The sequence below is a fragment of the Protopterus annectens genome, chromosome 8.part1 (assembly GCF_019279795.1).
Source record: "Protopterus annectens isolate FY-2018-M chromosome 8.part1, PAN1.0, whole genome shotgun sequence".
In the NCBI taxonomy this organism is placed as follows: domain Eukaryota; kingdom Metazoa; phylum Chordata; order Ceratodontiformes; family Protopteridae; genus Protopterus; species Protopterus annectens.
In genome coordinates, this window is record NC_056742.1 from 247,061,123 (window position 1) to 247,074,664 (window position 13,542).

The 13,542-nt window shown below is 46.0% G+C and overlaps 1 protein-coding gene across 2 annotated transcripts in view; it reads left to right on the forward strand.

Moving 5' to 3' along the window:
- Positions 1-13,542, forward strand: part of ANKRD11 (ankyrin repeat domain 11) — a 1,034,395-nt gene that overhangs the window by 828,927 nt on the left and 191,926 nt on the right. For both annotated transcript variants that reach the window (XM_044081841.1, XM_044081842.1), the window contains exon 10: positions 3,417-3,509. In XM_044081841.1, the coding sequence (XP_043937776.1) occupies positions 3,417-3,509 (93 nt within the window). The remainder of the gene's footprint in view (positions 1-3,416; positions 3,510-13,542) is intronic.

Consider the following 13,542-nt stretch of genomic DNA (forward strand, 5'->3'; position numbering starts at 1 on the left):
GGTCACCGACAACACCACGGTGATGTGGTACCTCAACAAGCAGGGAGGAACAAAGGCCTGTCAGCTGTGCAGTCTTTCCTTGTTGATATGGGACTTAGCCTCCCGGCTCAACCTAGTCCTGCAGGCACTCTACATACCCTCACAGGGCAGCCACCAAGCAGATCTCTTGAGCAGGACTTCCTTGCCTCCGCACGAATGGATGCTGAACAAGGAGGTGGTCTTCGAGATAATCCATCGGTGGGGTGCTCCACAAATAGACTTGTTTGCCTCTCCCCAGAACAGGCAATTGCAGAACTTCTGCTAAAAAACCCGCTCCCCTCTAGCATGGAGAGTAGACGCTTTCAGCGTCTCTTGGGAGAGGAAGTTCCTTTATGCCTTCCCTCCATTCCCATTGATTCAGAAAGTCTTCCTGAAAATTCAGAAGGACAAACCAAAAATCTTGTTAGTGACTCCCTACTGGCCAAGGCAGCACTGGTTCCCCCTACTTCACAAACTAGCCAAGGCAATCACTTCAAGTTACCCTACAAGGTGGGCCTACTGTCACAAGACAAAGTTACTCTCCTACACCCACAGCTACAGATGCCTCTGACTCTGTGGGTGATAAACTTTTGATTCCTTTCTGACACCACTACTCAGAGGATGTGCTTTCAGTTGTAAGGGAGGCAAGGAAACCTACCACCAGAAAATCTTACCTGGCTAAATGGGAAAGATTTGCAAAATGGTGTCTGCAAAATGGAAGGGACCCCAGCTCTGCCAAGGTTCCCCTGGTTCTAAACTAGTGTCAAGTGATAAAAGTGACCTTTCTTATTCTTCTGTAAAAGTACCCCCTCTCGGCCATATCAGCCTGCCTACCCCTGGAACCCCCCTTGCTAGCCAGGCTCGACGTAAAGCTCTTCCTTAAAGAAGTCTTGCACATGAGACCACCTAGGAAACCTATCCCTCCACCTTAGGACCTTAAATACATCTTAGAGAAATTAACCCAACATCCCTTTGATCCTGCCGAGCCTTCCTCCTTACAGATGTGTACACGGAAGACAGTCGTCCTGGTGGCTATCACTTCAGCCAGAAGAGTGTCAGAATTGCAGGCTCTAATGGTCTGTCCCCCCCCCCTACATAGTCTTCCACCAAGACAGGGTGTCCTTACGAACCAACCCCTCCTTTATGCCTAAAGTGGTCAATGATGTGTCTCTTAACCAATCCATTCATCTACCCACCTTTTTTCCTTCACCCCTAACGAAGTGGAGAGGATACTGTACTCCCTGGATGTGCACAGACAACTTAGATTTTACCTGGACCAAGACCAAGCCCATCAGAAAGACTAACCAGCTCTTCGTCTCCTTCCACCCCAGAGCCCTGGGCAAGGCAGTCTCCAAGCAAACCATTACATGCTGGATCAGGAAAGCTATTTGCTTCTGCTACTCTCAACATAGAAAGGATCCCCCAAGGGGAGTCAAGGTCCATTCCACTCGAGCTGTGGCCACCTCAATGGCCTTAATGAAAGGCCTAGACACAGCATCCATTTTGGAAGCAGCCACCTGGGCCACTGTGCACACCTTCACAAAGCATTACAAACTGGACCAAGTTTCCAGAGCTAGGACAGGATTCGCCAGGGCAATCCTGCAGGGTCTTATAGAACCCTCTGCATCTACCACCACCCTCTCATCCTCTTAAACTGTGGTATGTTCCCACATCTAGAAAACTGCAACATAGGAATAGGAAGACATAGAATAGTTGTGTAAAATCTTACCATAACCATAGATGTCCTCTTCCATGTTACAGCATTCCTTCCCGCCCACCAGTCCCCCCAGGTCTTATGCCTTCCTGTACTACCTACATTTCAGTAGGTCTCCAAGTCACACACCTGTAAACAACTGGCACACCTCCTACTGGGCCTTATTGTCTGCCTGTTGGCCTTCATGTTCTGAGGATTGTGTGTGCAGACGTCACATTTAAGGCCCCTTGGTTTATGGCCTTACGTGTGACGTCCCAGTCACTCTACAGCAGCCAAGCTGAAGCTTTTGGTATAGAAGCCGACGTACGAGTCGCCTGAGGGCAGGAAATCCCACACCTAGAATACTGCAACATGGCAGAGAAAGGACATCAATGGTTATGGTAAGATTTTACACAACTATTCTTTACACCTTTTAGATGTACATAGACAATTACATTTTTATCTTCACAGAGCAAAGCAACATAGAAGATCTGATCTGCTTTTTTGTTTACTTTTTTTCTGGTCATCTAGGACAAAAGTGGTGTCTAAGGTTACTTTAGCTAAATGGATTACTGACTGCATTTTGTTCATTTACCATGCCAAAGGTCTAAGTCTGGCTCGCCCACCCAAAGCCAGTTCAACTAGGTCCCTTTCAACTTCAACTGCCTTTTCCTCCAGATCTTCTGTTGACTATATTTGTGCGGCAGGCACTTGGTCTGTTGGCCAGCATGTAATGCAGAATGGTATGTATAATATCTCCAGAAGCAGAGCTGCTTTTGCTTCAGCAGTGCTCCGTCATATCTTTCCATGAAGGCCACACAACAGTTATGTAGCTGGTGACTCTGACCCAGCAGTGAGGAAGAATGAAAAGGACAACATCGGATTTACAAGTTATGTATTTAGCATAACTTGGCATATGTGCTGTCCACTTTTCATTCTTTCTCACTCCCCCCCCCCCACCCCAAAATCATCCCCACCTTTGTTCCTGGAAGCTTCCTGGATATTTTTCAGAACCCACAGGTTCTTGGTTTGAGCCTGCTCAGGATATTAAACCTCTTTGGTGGTTTATCTTTATTACCAGATTATGGCATTTTCATACAGATGTACATATATAGAAGGCAGCAAACTCAATCTAAGGGTTTAGGGATGCTATAGAGGATTATTGGTAAAGGGAGGAGTTTGAGGCTTGTATCTTGGTCTGTTGGAAAGCGACCATATTGGATCAGACAGTCCGATCCTAGACCCAGTAGTGAGGAAGAGTGAAGGTGGACAGCACAGATGCCAAGTTTTGATAAGAAGATTGCTTACAATTTATCATTTGTAGTAATCTCTAGATTATTTGCAATTTATCATTTCTAGTAAATCACTCAACTGTATGAATGATAAATATGTTTGCACATTTTCACCATACCTCATTAGGTATGTGCCATGCACACATTGCCATATAGACTAGTTTTGGTTGGGCATGAATGTTCCTGTCTTCTGTTATATTTTTTCACTATAGCTGCAGCTCAGATGGCATGTTAAATAAAATTTCAATGAAAAAAATGTAGTTTTATTGGTTCTGTGTGCTCACTCTCACTTGCTAGTGGATGCAGTCAGGTGACAGTTGTAGAGCTGACAGTGAAACTTGCATGTCTCTTTTTTAGACAAACTGTGAATGTAAAATTTGCTCAGTGTAAAAGATTATTTCCTCTTTTTGTAGGGAGATGAAAATAAATCAGTGAGGGACCGCTTTAATGCTCGCCAGTTTATCTCTTGGCTGCAAGATGTTGATGACAAGTATGACAGAATGAAGGTATGTTATACATCTGTAATTTACTTGTATGGTTTGTATTTGTACTTTTAGGACAGTACCTAAACACTAAGCCTGGATACGGATTTGCATTATTTTCACATGAAATTTGGAGGTCCTGATTCTTTGTGCTTAGCAGTAGGCACCTAAGTTTGAATGACTCCCAAATTTGGTTTGATTTACATTTATTCCCCATTTTAACTCCAGCCCCCCCCCCCCCCCACACACACACACACACACACACACAGTCTATTGTAATGCTGATTGCATTCAATAAAGTTGACTGGACCAGTTTTTGTACATATCATGGTTGCATATGACTTGTGTCAGTAAACAGAAAAATTGTTCTTGCCTTTGTTTACATTTCTGGAATTGCTGTATTTTGTTTTATTTGAATATCTTGCTTATTTGTAGCATTCCTTATTGTGGATAAATGTGTTTTAATACATTTTCTCCTTGGTTATATTGAGAATGCCAGTATGCATAATAAAACCCATCAGGCATTGAGACATTCCACCCGTCTGGTATTGTTAATGTTCAGTTGTACTTTTATGAATGAATTAAGTGTGATTGTATCAACTTTCCAGATGATACTTAAGAGCAAGGCATATGACATGGAAAGAGTCTGTACAAGCATTAATCCTGTCTTTAGCTTCGTACGTGTCTGTACTGCTACATTTGAATCAGTTAACTGCTGATTGCATTGCGTAACATCAGTATTATGACATTAAAATAGCTCGACTCTCACATTTATAAAGTTGTTCTTTCACTCTCATTTCATATGGGAACCAGGTGTAACACAAGATCTGATGTTATCCATGTCTAAGTTCATCACCACAGGGTCTAAGATTCAACATTGGATCCAAGCCCGCAACATTCATCAGATGAATCCAAGGCTCTGGCTATTCCCTCTCCCACAAGACCCTGCTGCCCTGTAATCCCCAGATCTCATTTGCCGTGCTTCCTGTACAGACGTGTGTCCTTTGGCTCTGGCTGGTTAAGTAACAGTTTTTGCTTGTTTTTTCCTTTGTAGATGTCCTTCTATTCCTATGATGCAGTATTGTTTGTGTGGGATTTCCTGCCTCAGGTGACCCGAACATTGGCTCCTATACAAAAGCTTCAGCTTGGCTGTTGCAGTTGCATAGGACGTCACACAGGACTATAAACCAAGGACCTTAAATGTGATGTCTGCACGCACAGACCTCAGAACTTTTCAGCCGCAGACGACCGTCACATGTGCTTTGCTCCTTCACCACAAGATGTCTAAAAGTAAGTACCCCATTGTTTTTTTTTCTTCTTCTTTGACTTCTAGCTAAAGCTTGGTTTGTTGTAGTAAACTTTAGCCGATGTCAACAAAAAAAAGGGCAAATGCCAATGCGGGTGCCACATACCCCATAAAGATACGCACGACCGTTGTGTTTTTTGCTTAGGCCGAGAGCATAATCACACAGTTTGCTCTGCCAATCCTTCGTTCCCAAGTCCCTAGCCATGTGGCTGCACTTAATCTACACCTAGAAAATCAGCGACTTAAAAAATTAGAGCTAAGGATGGATCCCATTTCAGAAGGCCCCGACTGAACCTTTGCGGAAGAAGGCCGATTCCTAGGCCCACTTCCACTGCCTCTCCGCTTTCGGTGTTGCAGTATTCTTGGTATGGGAGAGTATCACAGCTTAGAAGGAAGGAGGGGAGGAGGTAGAAGCTGATTCCACAAAGCCCTGCAGAATTGCTCTGGCAAAACCTGCAAGTGCTCTGGAGATATTGTCTAACTTGTAGTGTTTGGTGAAAGTGTGAATGGTGGACCATATGGCTGCTTCCAGGGTGGATGCAATGTCCAGACCTTTTCAGAAGGCTCTAGAGGGTGCTACTGCCCTGGTGGGGTGAGCTTTTACACCCTGTGGGAGTTTTTGGCCGTGGAGAGAGTAACATAGGCAAATAGTTTTTCCTAATCCAACATGCAGTGGTTTGTTTGGAGACTGCCTTGCCCAGGGCCCTGGGGTGGAGAATGTCTAAACCTGCTGGGTTCAAATAGCGCTCCTAATGTGGTCAGAAAATGCCTTACTTTCAATATGCACAAGGAGTGTGTTTTTACTGGTTGAGCGCTCAGCACCTGGAGGTTGAGTGCGACCTTTGTGCCACATTTAACCACAGGGCCTTAGCAGAGTACTGCAACAAATTACTTCTGAATGGTCTGGTTCAAGGGGGGACCCTTTGTTTCCCCCCTTGAAGGCTTCATCTTCCGACCCAAAGAGGAAGACCTCTTCTTTGCATCCTGTTCCCTCTAAGAAGCCATGACTGTCTGATCCCAAGTCTCTGGATCCAATCCCAGCCCAGTCTGTCTCCAGTCCAAGGCCTTTGGATCTCAGAGCCATGGAGCACTTGGTCAGATCCATGCCCTTTCCAGATCAGAGACCCTTGGAGCTGGCTAAGGTCGGGTCAGCCTTGGATCCAACCAGTTTGTTGGGTCTGTCTGCTGAACCAGTTAAGTCTTTCAATCTGACAGAGTTGTCTGATCCGATTATAATCTTAGAGGAGCTTGCTATCCCGTCCATCTTGAGAGAGAGTTCTCAGTTGGCTCCGAAGCATCACATGCATTCCCTAGAGCCTGTCAGTAGGTCAGGGAGGTCTCCCTCCAAGTCCACCCACTCCTCTTCCTCATAAAGATCTTCCAGGAGTCTTCTGCCCTCTGACATGGACAGGATGATAAGGAGTTTTCTCAAGGCCCAGATAGTGTCTGGTCTCCTGGCTTCTCCTGCCCCCCCCCCCCGGCTTCTCATTCTCCTCATCCAGCCCCGTTGGGTTTGGATTCTAGGCCGAGTATTCCCCCTTTCTTGTCCCCGATGGGGTCCCTGGCTTATTCTGTTCCTCCATCCTCTGAGCAGAATGAGCCCCATACCGGAGTGGTCTATTCTGGCCCTGCGGCAGTGGCGGTCTCGTACCTTTTGTTCAGACCGATTACTTCCTCTCGGTGCTTCGGCGTTTGATAGCTCCAGGCTGGTATTGTCAGGGGGCTGTTTCCGAATGCTTTCTTCATTGTGAGGGATGGGCCCACTTCCAGCACCTGAGCTTTCCAGGTGGTAGAGAGGACCTTCTCCAGGTCTGGAGTTTCCTCTGCCACACCTCCAGGTCCCTCCCATTCTCTTTCTACCTTGACTGGTGAGACCTCTCATCCTGTTCCAGGTCAGTCCTCCTGATCGAGCCTTCAGGGGGTTTCCTTCCCTGTGAGAGTCTCTGTCTCTTCTGAGTCCTTCCTGGAGCCCTCAGTGGAGGAGGTTCATCGTAAGAGTGCAAGAGGAGGCACTTAGACTCCCCCATGGAGTTTCTCACCGAAGATACAGACCTCGAGGAAGGAGACCGGTCCCCCAGATCTCCGCCCGATGTCTCCTTTGAAGATATCCTTGAACACATGAAACAAAAGAGTGGATGGTCTCCCCAACCCCTGTCTTCAGAGGAGTCTGCATTTCTGAAGGCTATCGGGATGAACTCATCTACCTCCTGGGTGCCCCCCCCTCCGAAAGGGCCCATTCTGCCTCCTGGGTGCCCCCCCTCCAAAAGGGCCCATTCTGCCTCCTGGGTGCCCCCCCTCCAAAAGGTCCCATTCTACTAGATCTGCAGTGACTTCTTCAGCCTCTTTAGCAAGGCTTTCTATTGATGATATCTGTGCCGCTGCCACTTAGGCTAATCTTCACACCTTCATATCCCATTACAAGCTGGATTTGATCTCAAGGAGATAATATCAGAAAGTTATGTACTTACCATAACTTTGTATCTGTGATATCCTGCGTCTTCATTCATCACATTTCCCACCCACCATCCCCCTACTTCGTTTGTTCATGGAGGAAGTTGGAGTGGTTTTCTCTTGGCCTTGGAGTATCTTCAGGATTATGTTAGACTCGATCTGGGGATCAGAGTGCAGCTGGGCATTGTGGGAGAGGGAGGAGCCAGAGCCTTGGATCAGTCTGTTGAATGTTGCCAGCGCTCTGATCTGATGTCGCATCCTAGACCCTGTGGTGATAAATGACGTAGGATAACATAGGTACGAAGTTATGGTAAGTATATAACTCTCTTTATGTACCTCAGGGTAGCTTTGTAGATCAGTAAATTTGGGGTCTCTGATCCAATTCCAATAGATTTGTATTTAGTTACAGAACTAGTTGGGGGTCTTTTCTGGTTCCACTTTACTTGACTGTGCTCTTCCACATCACTGTCCTACCCTAGCCCCATCCCTCCAACCCACAACCTCAGTTTCCTTTATTCCTACTCAGATCCCCCACTATCTTGTACCAGCCAGTAAAAGCCTGTCTTGATAGTTAGAAAAGCCCACTATGGTATGCTTTCATAATTTATTAAGGCCAGCCCCTATATTGTGTGCAGAATACCATAACACTTTAACTATTAAATTAAATGTAATTCTACTTTTGAAAGGACCTCCAAAGCTGAAACGCAAGCAAACACCAATCACAACCAAAGTGTCATGTAGCTCACAACACTAGTGTGCCACCCAGCAACAGCCCCTAAGGCAAGACAACGTACCTAACACTTTAGTCAAAGGTGACTCTATAGTCAGGCACACTGATGTCCCACTCACCAGGCTGAACAAGGAGAAAATCACATTGAGCTGCCTGTCTGGTGCCAGGATCCGCCACATAACTCATGCACTCAAGTCACTCCACAACAAGTACAAATATGACTCTGTCATTGTCCATGTTGGAGTGAATGACTTGAGACATACCTCCCTGGACTACATGAAGAGAGACATGGAAGAGCGGCTCGGATCATGTGGCCCAGGCAGGTTTGACCCTAGCCCTGAGTAGCATCCTGCCTTTACCCAGAATGATACCACAATATAAGGACAAAATGATTGACTTCAACAATTGGCTAAACTTCTGGTGCCATTCAAAGGAGATCCAGTGTCTGTCTGCTTGGGACGACATGATCGACAGACCACAATGCTTTGCCAGAGATGGACTGCACCTGTCGCCCCTGGGATTCAGGTTACTGGCTAAGGCTCTTGCCACCCCTTTAGTGCCTTTTTTAGGCAAAGTTCAAAGGACAACACCACCACCGTAACAGGTACAAGCATGCAAAATCTGAAGGTAATGCTATTCAGTGCTAGAAGTCTAAACCTCAAAATACACTCTCTCGAGGCACTCCTAAAAATGGAGAACATCGATATCTGTGCAGTAACTGAGACCTGGTTCAGGGCTCCAGAGAGCACCCCTGCAATACCAGACTACAACTCTTACCACACTTTTCAGCTACCAAACCAGGATCGAAACACTAAAGGTGGAGGAGTGTCCATATTCACCAAGAATATTCGCACCACCAGTTTAGTTGCCCAACACAATGCGTCTGAAATTCTCCAGGTGCAACGAACACTAGGTAAGACTGCAATACAAATTGTAGCTTGCTACAGATCCCCCACCATGCCCCAAGATTTTCACTACACCTTTCTAAACATATTGGAAAATATTAATATACAACCAGACACCCTAATACTGGGTGATTTCAACTACTCTGCCATTAACTGGGAAAACTATTCATGCCACCAACACCTTTGCCCAACGGTTCTTGGAATTCATAAATTCCAATGCCCTGGATCAACTAATCCATAGTCCCACCAGGGGCTCCAATATCCTAGACCAGGTCATTACCAACATGGGAAATCAATGCTCCACACCTATGGTCACCCCCTCGGTCAGGTCAGACCATAAGCTGATCACCCTTAACATCCACATCCCACCCCCCAGTAAGGAAACCTCCATAAAAAACTTCTCCAAGGCCAACTTCATGCTACTCAAGTCAGAAGTTACAAACTTCATGACACCCATGCAGACGGGAACTGAAAGTTTGACTGCTGAGTCCTACACTAAGGCACTGTACGAGCGCATCCACTCATGCATGAGTCGTGCCATCCCAAATAGAACCAAGATGCTCTCCTCCAAAAAAAAGGAAGCCAATCTGGTTGTCCCCTGCCATAAACACACTTTACAACAAAAGAAAAAACTGTTGCAGAAAAGAGGAAAATCCCGGGATGCAAAAAACTCCCTTACCAGCCTCAGTAAGAAGCTGAGATCCCTCATAAAATCCTCCAAAGCTAGTTACGAAAATAAAATTGCCAAAGATTCCAAAGACAACCACAAGGCATTCTATAACTATGTCAAGAATCTAAATGGCAATGCTCAAATCTGCTCTGAGCTGCAACAGAATGGCATTAAATATACTGATCCCAAGGATATTGCCAATATCCTGGCAGATCGATTCAGTGCCAACTTCACCCCCTCTCACCCCATAAATGGCCCATCTCAATACTGGACGATTGCCAAATTCCGGTAATAACGGCCACACAGGTAAAAAAACGCACTCTCCAAAGCTAAGAATACAGCATCCATGGGACCAGATGACATCCTGGGCTGTGTACTACATGAACTACAAAATGAACTGGCATCTCGCCTAAGTGTCATGTTTAATCATATCCTCACCTCAGGCTTCCTACCCACTGAGTGGCGCACAGCTACAGTTATCCCACACCACAAGGGGGGATCCACCTTGGATCCCGGGAACTACCGCCCCATCAGTCTGACGAGCCTGATCTGCAAGGCCATGGAACATATTATCATGGAACTTATAAACAAAGACATTGGCAACCTTAAAACACTGGACCCCACCCAGTTTGGGTTCATGAAGGGCTGATCTTGTCTCCTGAACCTTATTGACTTCTTTGAATCAGTCTCCAGAGCCATGGACTGCCGTAAGGCAAGTCCACCCAGTCTATCTGGACCATGCCAACGCCTTTGACACCATCCCCCACTCTGGAATCATAGATAAACTTACTAAGCTGGGAATTAATCCCTACGTCACTCGATGGGTTGCCAACTGGCTTACTGACAGAATCCACACTGTCAAAGTAGCTGACTCCAAATCCAGCTCCAGACAAGTAACAAGTGGAGTACCTCAGGGTTCAGTCCTGGGACCTCTCTTATTTGGCATCTACTTCACTGAAGTAGAGGCCAACACTAAGGGACTCTGGCTAACAAAGTTTGCAGATGACTGCAAACTGGGAGCCATTATTGAATCCCCAAATGATCTGGATACTCTACAAAAGGGCCTTACAGAAACAGATGCTTGGTGCCAGAGCCATGGGCTCAAGCTCAATGCCAAGAAATGTATAGTTATCCCCTTTGGGAAAAAACATGTACCCGTGAATTATCACATAGGTGGCATTACACTAAACACCGAAAGTGTGATAAGAGGCTTAGGGACGCAGGTGGAGAGTGGTCTCACCTTCAATAACCACATCGCCACAACAGTCAGAAAATCCTTCTATGTGGCACACCTCATCATTAAGGGGTTTTCATCCAGAAAAAAGGAGGTCATTGTCCCACTGTACTCATCCCTCATTAGACCCGTTATAGAATACAACACCCTATTTGGTATGTACCTCTCAAGACATCTGCAACAACTGGAAAGGCCGCAGAAATGCCTCAGTAAAAGAATCATAGGCCTAAAGCAGATGCCCTATGCTGACCACCTTAAAAAAACTCCAGCTATACTCTCTCGCATATCATCTACTCCGAGGCAATCTCTGCTTAACATACAAGGCCATGTCAAACCCAGAGCTGCTGGACATGCTACACTTAAAGAAATCCCAATCCCTCAGAGCCACACGCTTCAAGGATCTAAATCTTGTCATCAGAATAAACAAAACATGCTGGAGGGATAGGTTCCTGACCCAGAGACTCCCCAGACTCTGGAATAGACTGCCTGCCCATACATGTCAAGCAGAGTGTCTGTTTGGCCATCTTCAAAAGGAACCTTGATGATTGAATGGGAGAAAGGAAATTCACCCCGGGGATCACGTCAGTCACCCTGCTAGACAGGGGTCCAGGGAAGTAAATAGTGTGGGAAGAAACAGCCAGGGAATTGTTATGGCTAGGCTTGTATAGGCCCTAGGGCCGATAGCCTAGTACCAACCTATGGGGAAAAAAAAAAAAGCTGACCTATAATTGAACTGCTGCACCCCCCTACCCCATTGCAATACTGAAAGCAAGCAACATCCACTGCACTAGGATGGATTAACACAAACAACCTAATTTATTTATTTATATATTATTTGGCGCTTGTTTACCACAATGGTCCGACTGGGTCAGAAAGAACCCATTTTCAGTGGAGGCCCGGGGAGCAAAGCTCCAGCTACAGAGATATACAAACTTTGAACAAATAAAAATTACACAGACACATGGAATTTCATTAGTTACAAGAAGTAGAATACAGAGTTACAAATAACATGTTAATTGCAATAGTTCCAAGAACTAAGCACATTGCTGTAAGTATTTGTAGCTAGTCATTATATTTCAGTATGTACAAGTAAAAGAGACAGTTAGAAGAAGTTCAGAAGAAGATGGAGTGTTTCATTGTGGCCTGATCTGGAGAAAAAGTTAGTCTGGATTGGTACAATGGCACAGCCAGGAGTTAATCGTGTTGTTTCAGATTGATTTAAAGGCAAGTAGGTTAGAAGTAGATGTCCTTCTATTCCTATGTTGCGGTATTCTTAGTGTGAGATTCCCTGCCTCAGGCGACCCGATCATCAGCTCCTATATGTGGGACGTCACCCATAGGGCCATAAACCAGGGACCTTAAATGTGACATCTGCACACACAGACCCCAGAACATTTCAGCCACAGTCAACCATCACATCGATCACTTTGCTCCTTTACTTGAAGACATCTAAAGCTAAGTACCCCATTGGGGATTTTGACTTTATATTGCTTTAGCTTGGTTTGCCGTAGTTACCATTATTCGATGTCAGCTAAGAAAGGTAAATGCTGCTGCAGGCACCAGGTACCACATAAAGATATGCACGACCTCTGCATTTTCTGTGTACGCCAAGAGCACGACCATACCGCTTGCTTGGTCTGTCAATCTTTTATACCAAAGACCCTCCATAGCCATCTGGCCGCCCTTAACCTATACTTAGAAAGCCAGAGGCTCAAAAAACTAGCACTCAGGATGGATCCCAAATTGGCCGCTCCGACAGAACCACCACGTTAAAAAGCCAAGGTTTCCAGGCCTACTTCCTCTGCCTCTCCACCATTGAACATCCCGCCAGTTGAGGGATGTCTGACAGAGCTGTCTACTTTGGCTCCCTTCGAGAAGGCCACTTTGGAAGCAACAGCCAACGCGTCCACAGAGATAGCTCTGACGTCTGTCCCTACCGATGTCTAGGGGGAACCAGATGTCATTGGATGACCAACTGGGATTCCACTGCCTGAAACTCCTACCGTCTCCCAGGCTCCCGAACCCAGGCCTTTACAGAGACCTATGTCTTTAAAAGGATAACAGAAAACAAAACACCAGGCACCACCTTCTGAAAGAGTCCCAGACTGGCAGTCTTTTACCAGCTCTTTGATGCAGGCCTTCATGGCCCTTAGGCCCATGGCCTCTTCCCCCTCCACCATTCTAGTGTTCAGTCCTAGGCCTGCTTCTGCCACTTCTCTCCCTTTGCCTACTGCCCAAGAAGGGGAAGAAGAACAGGAACCCTACTATTCATCTTCAGATGAATCAGTCTATTCTTCACAAATTGCCTCCCCACTTGAGTAGTATTCCCCAGATGAGGAGTCCATAGAAGGGTACTCCCCACCAGAGGATATCACCTTTGGGGAGACCATCACTAAGATGAAAGAATACTTTAAATGGGACAATTCCCAAATGGCTGACACTCAAAGGAGGTACTTTGAACTTCTCCAAGTGGTATCTCCACCTTCAGCCATCGCACCCGTCATCCCTGCATGCCTTGATGCTTTCACCTTAGCACCAAAGAACCCAGACTCACAACCACTGGCCCCTAAAAGACCTGACAGGTTCTACAAAGTTTCAGATGAGCAGAAATTCCTAGTAAAGCCCCCCTGGCATACCCTGCTGTAATTGCTGTAATTGCTGTATCCCCTGATAAGCAGTCTAGACCAATTCCTTCACCATCTCTTCTGCCCACTGATGAGGATAGCAAAAGTATGGACAGGATAGGAAAGAAGAATGTTAT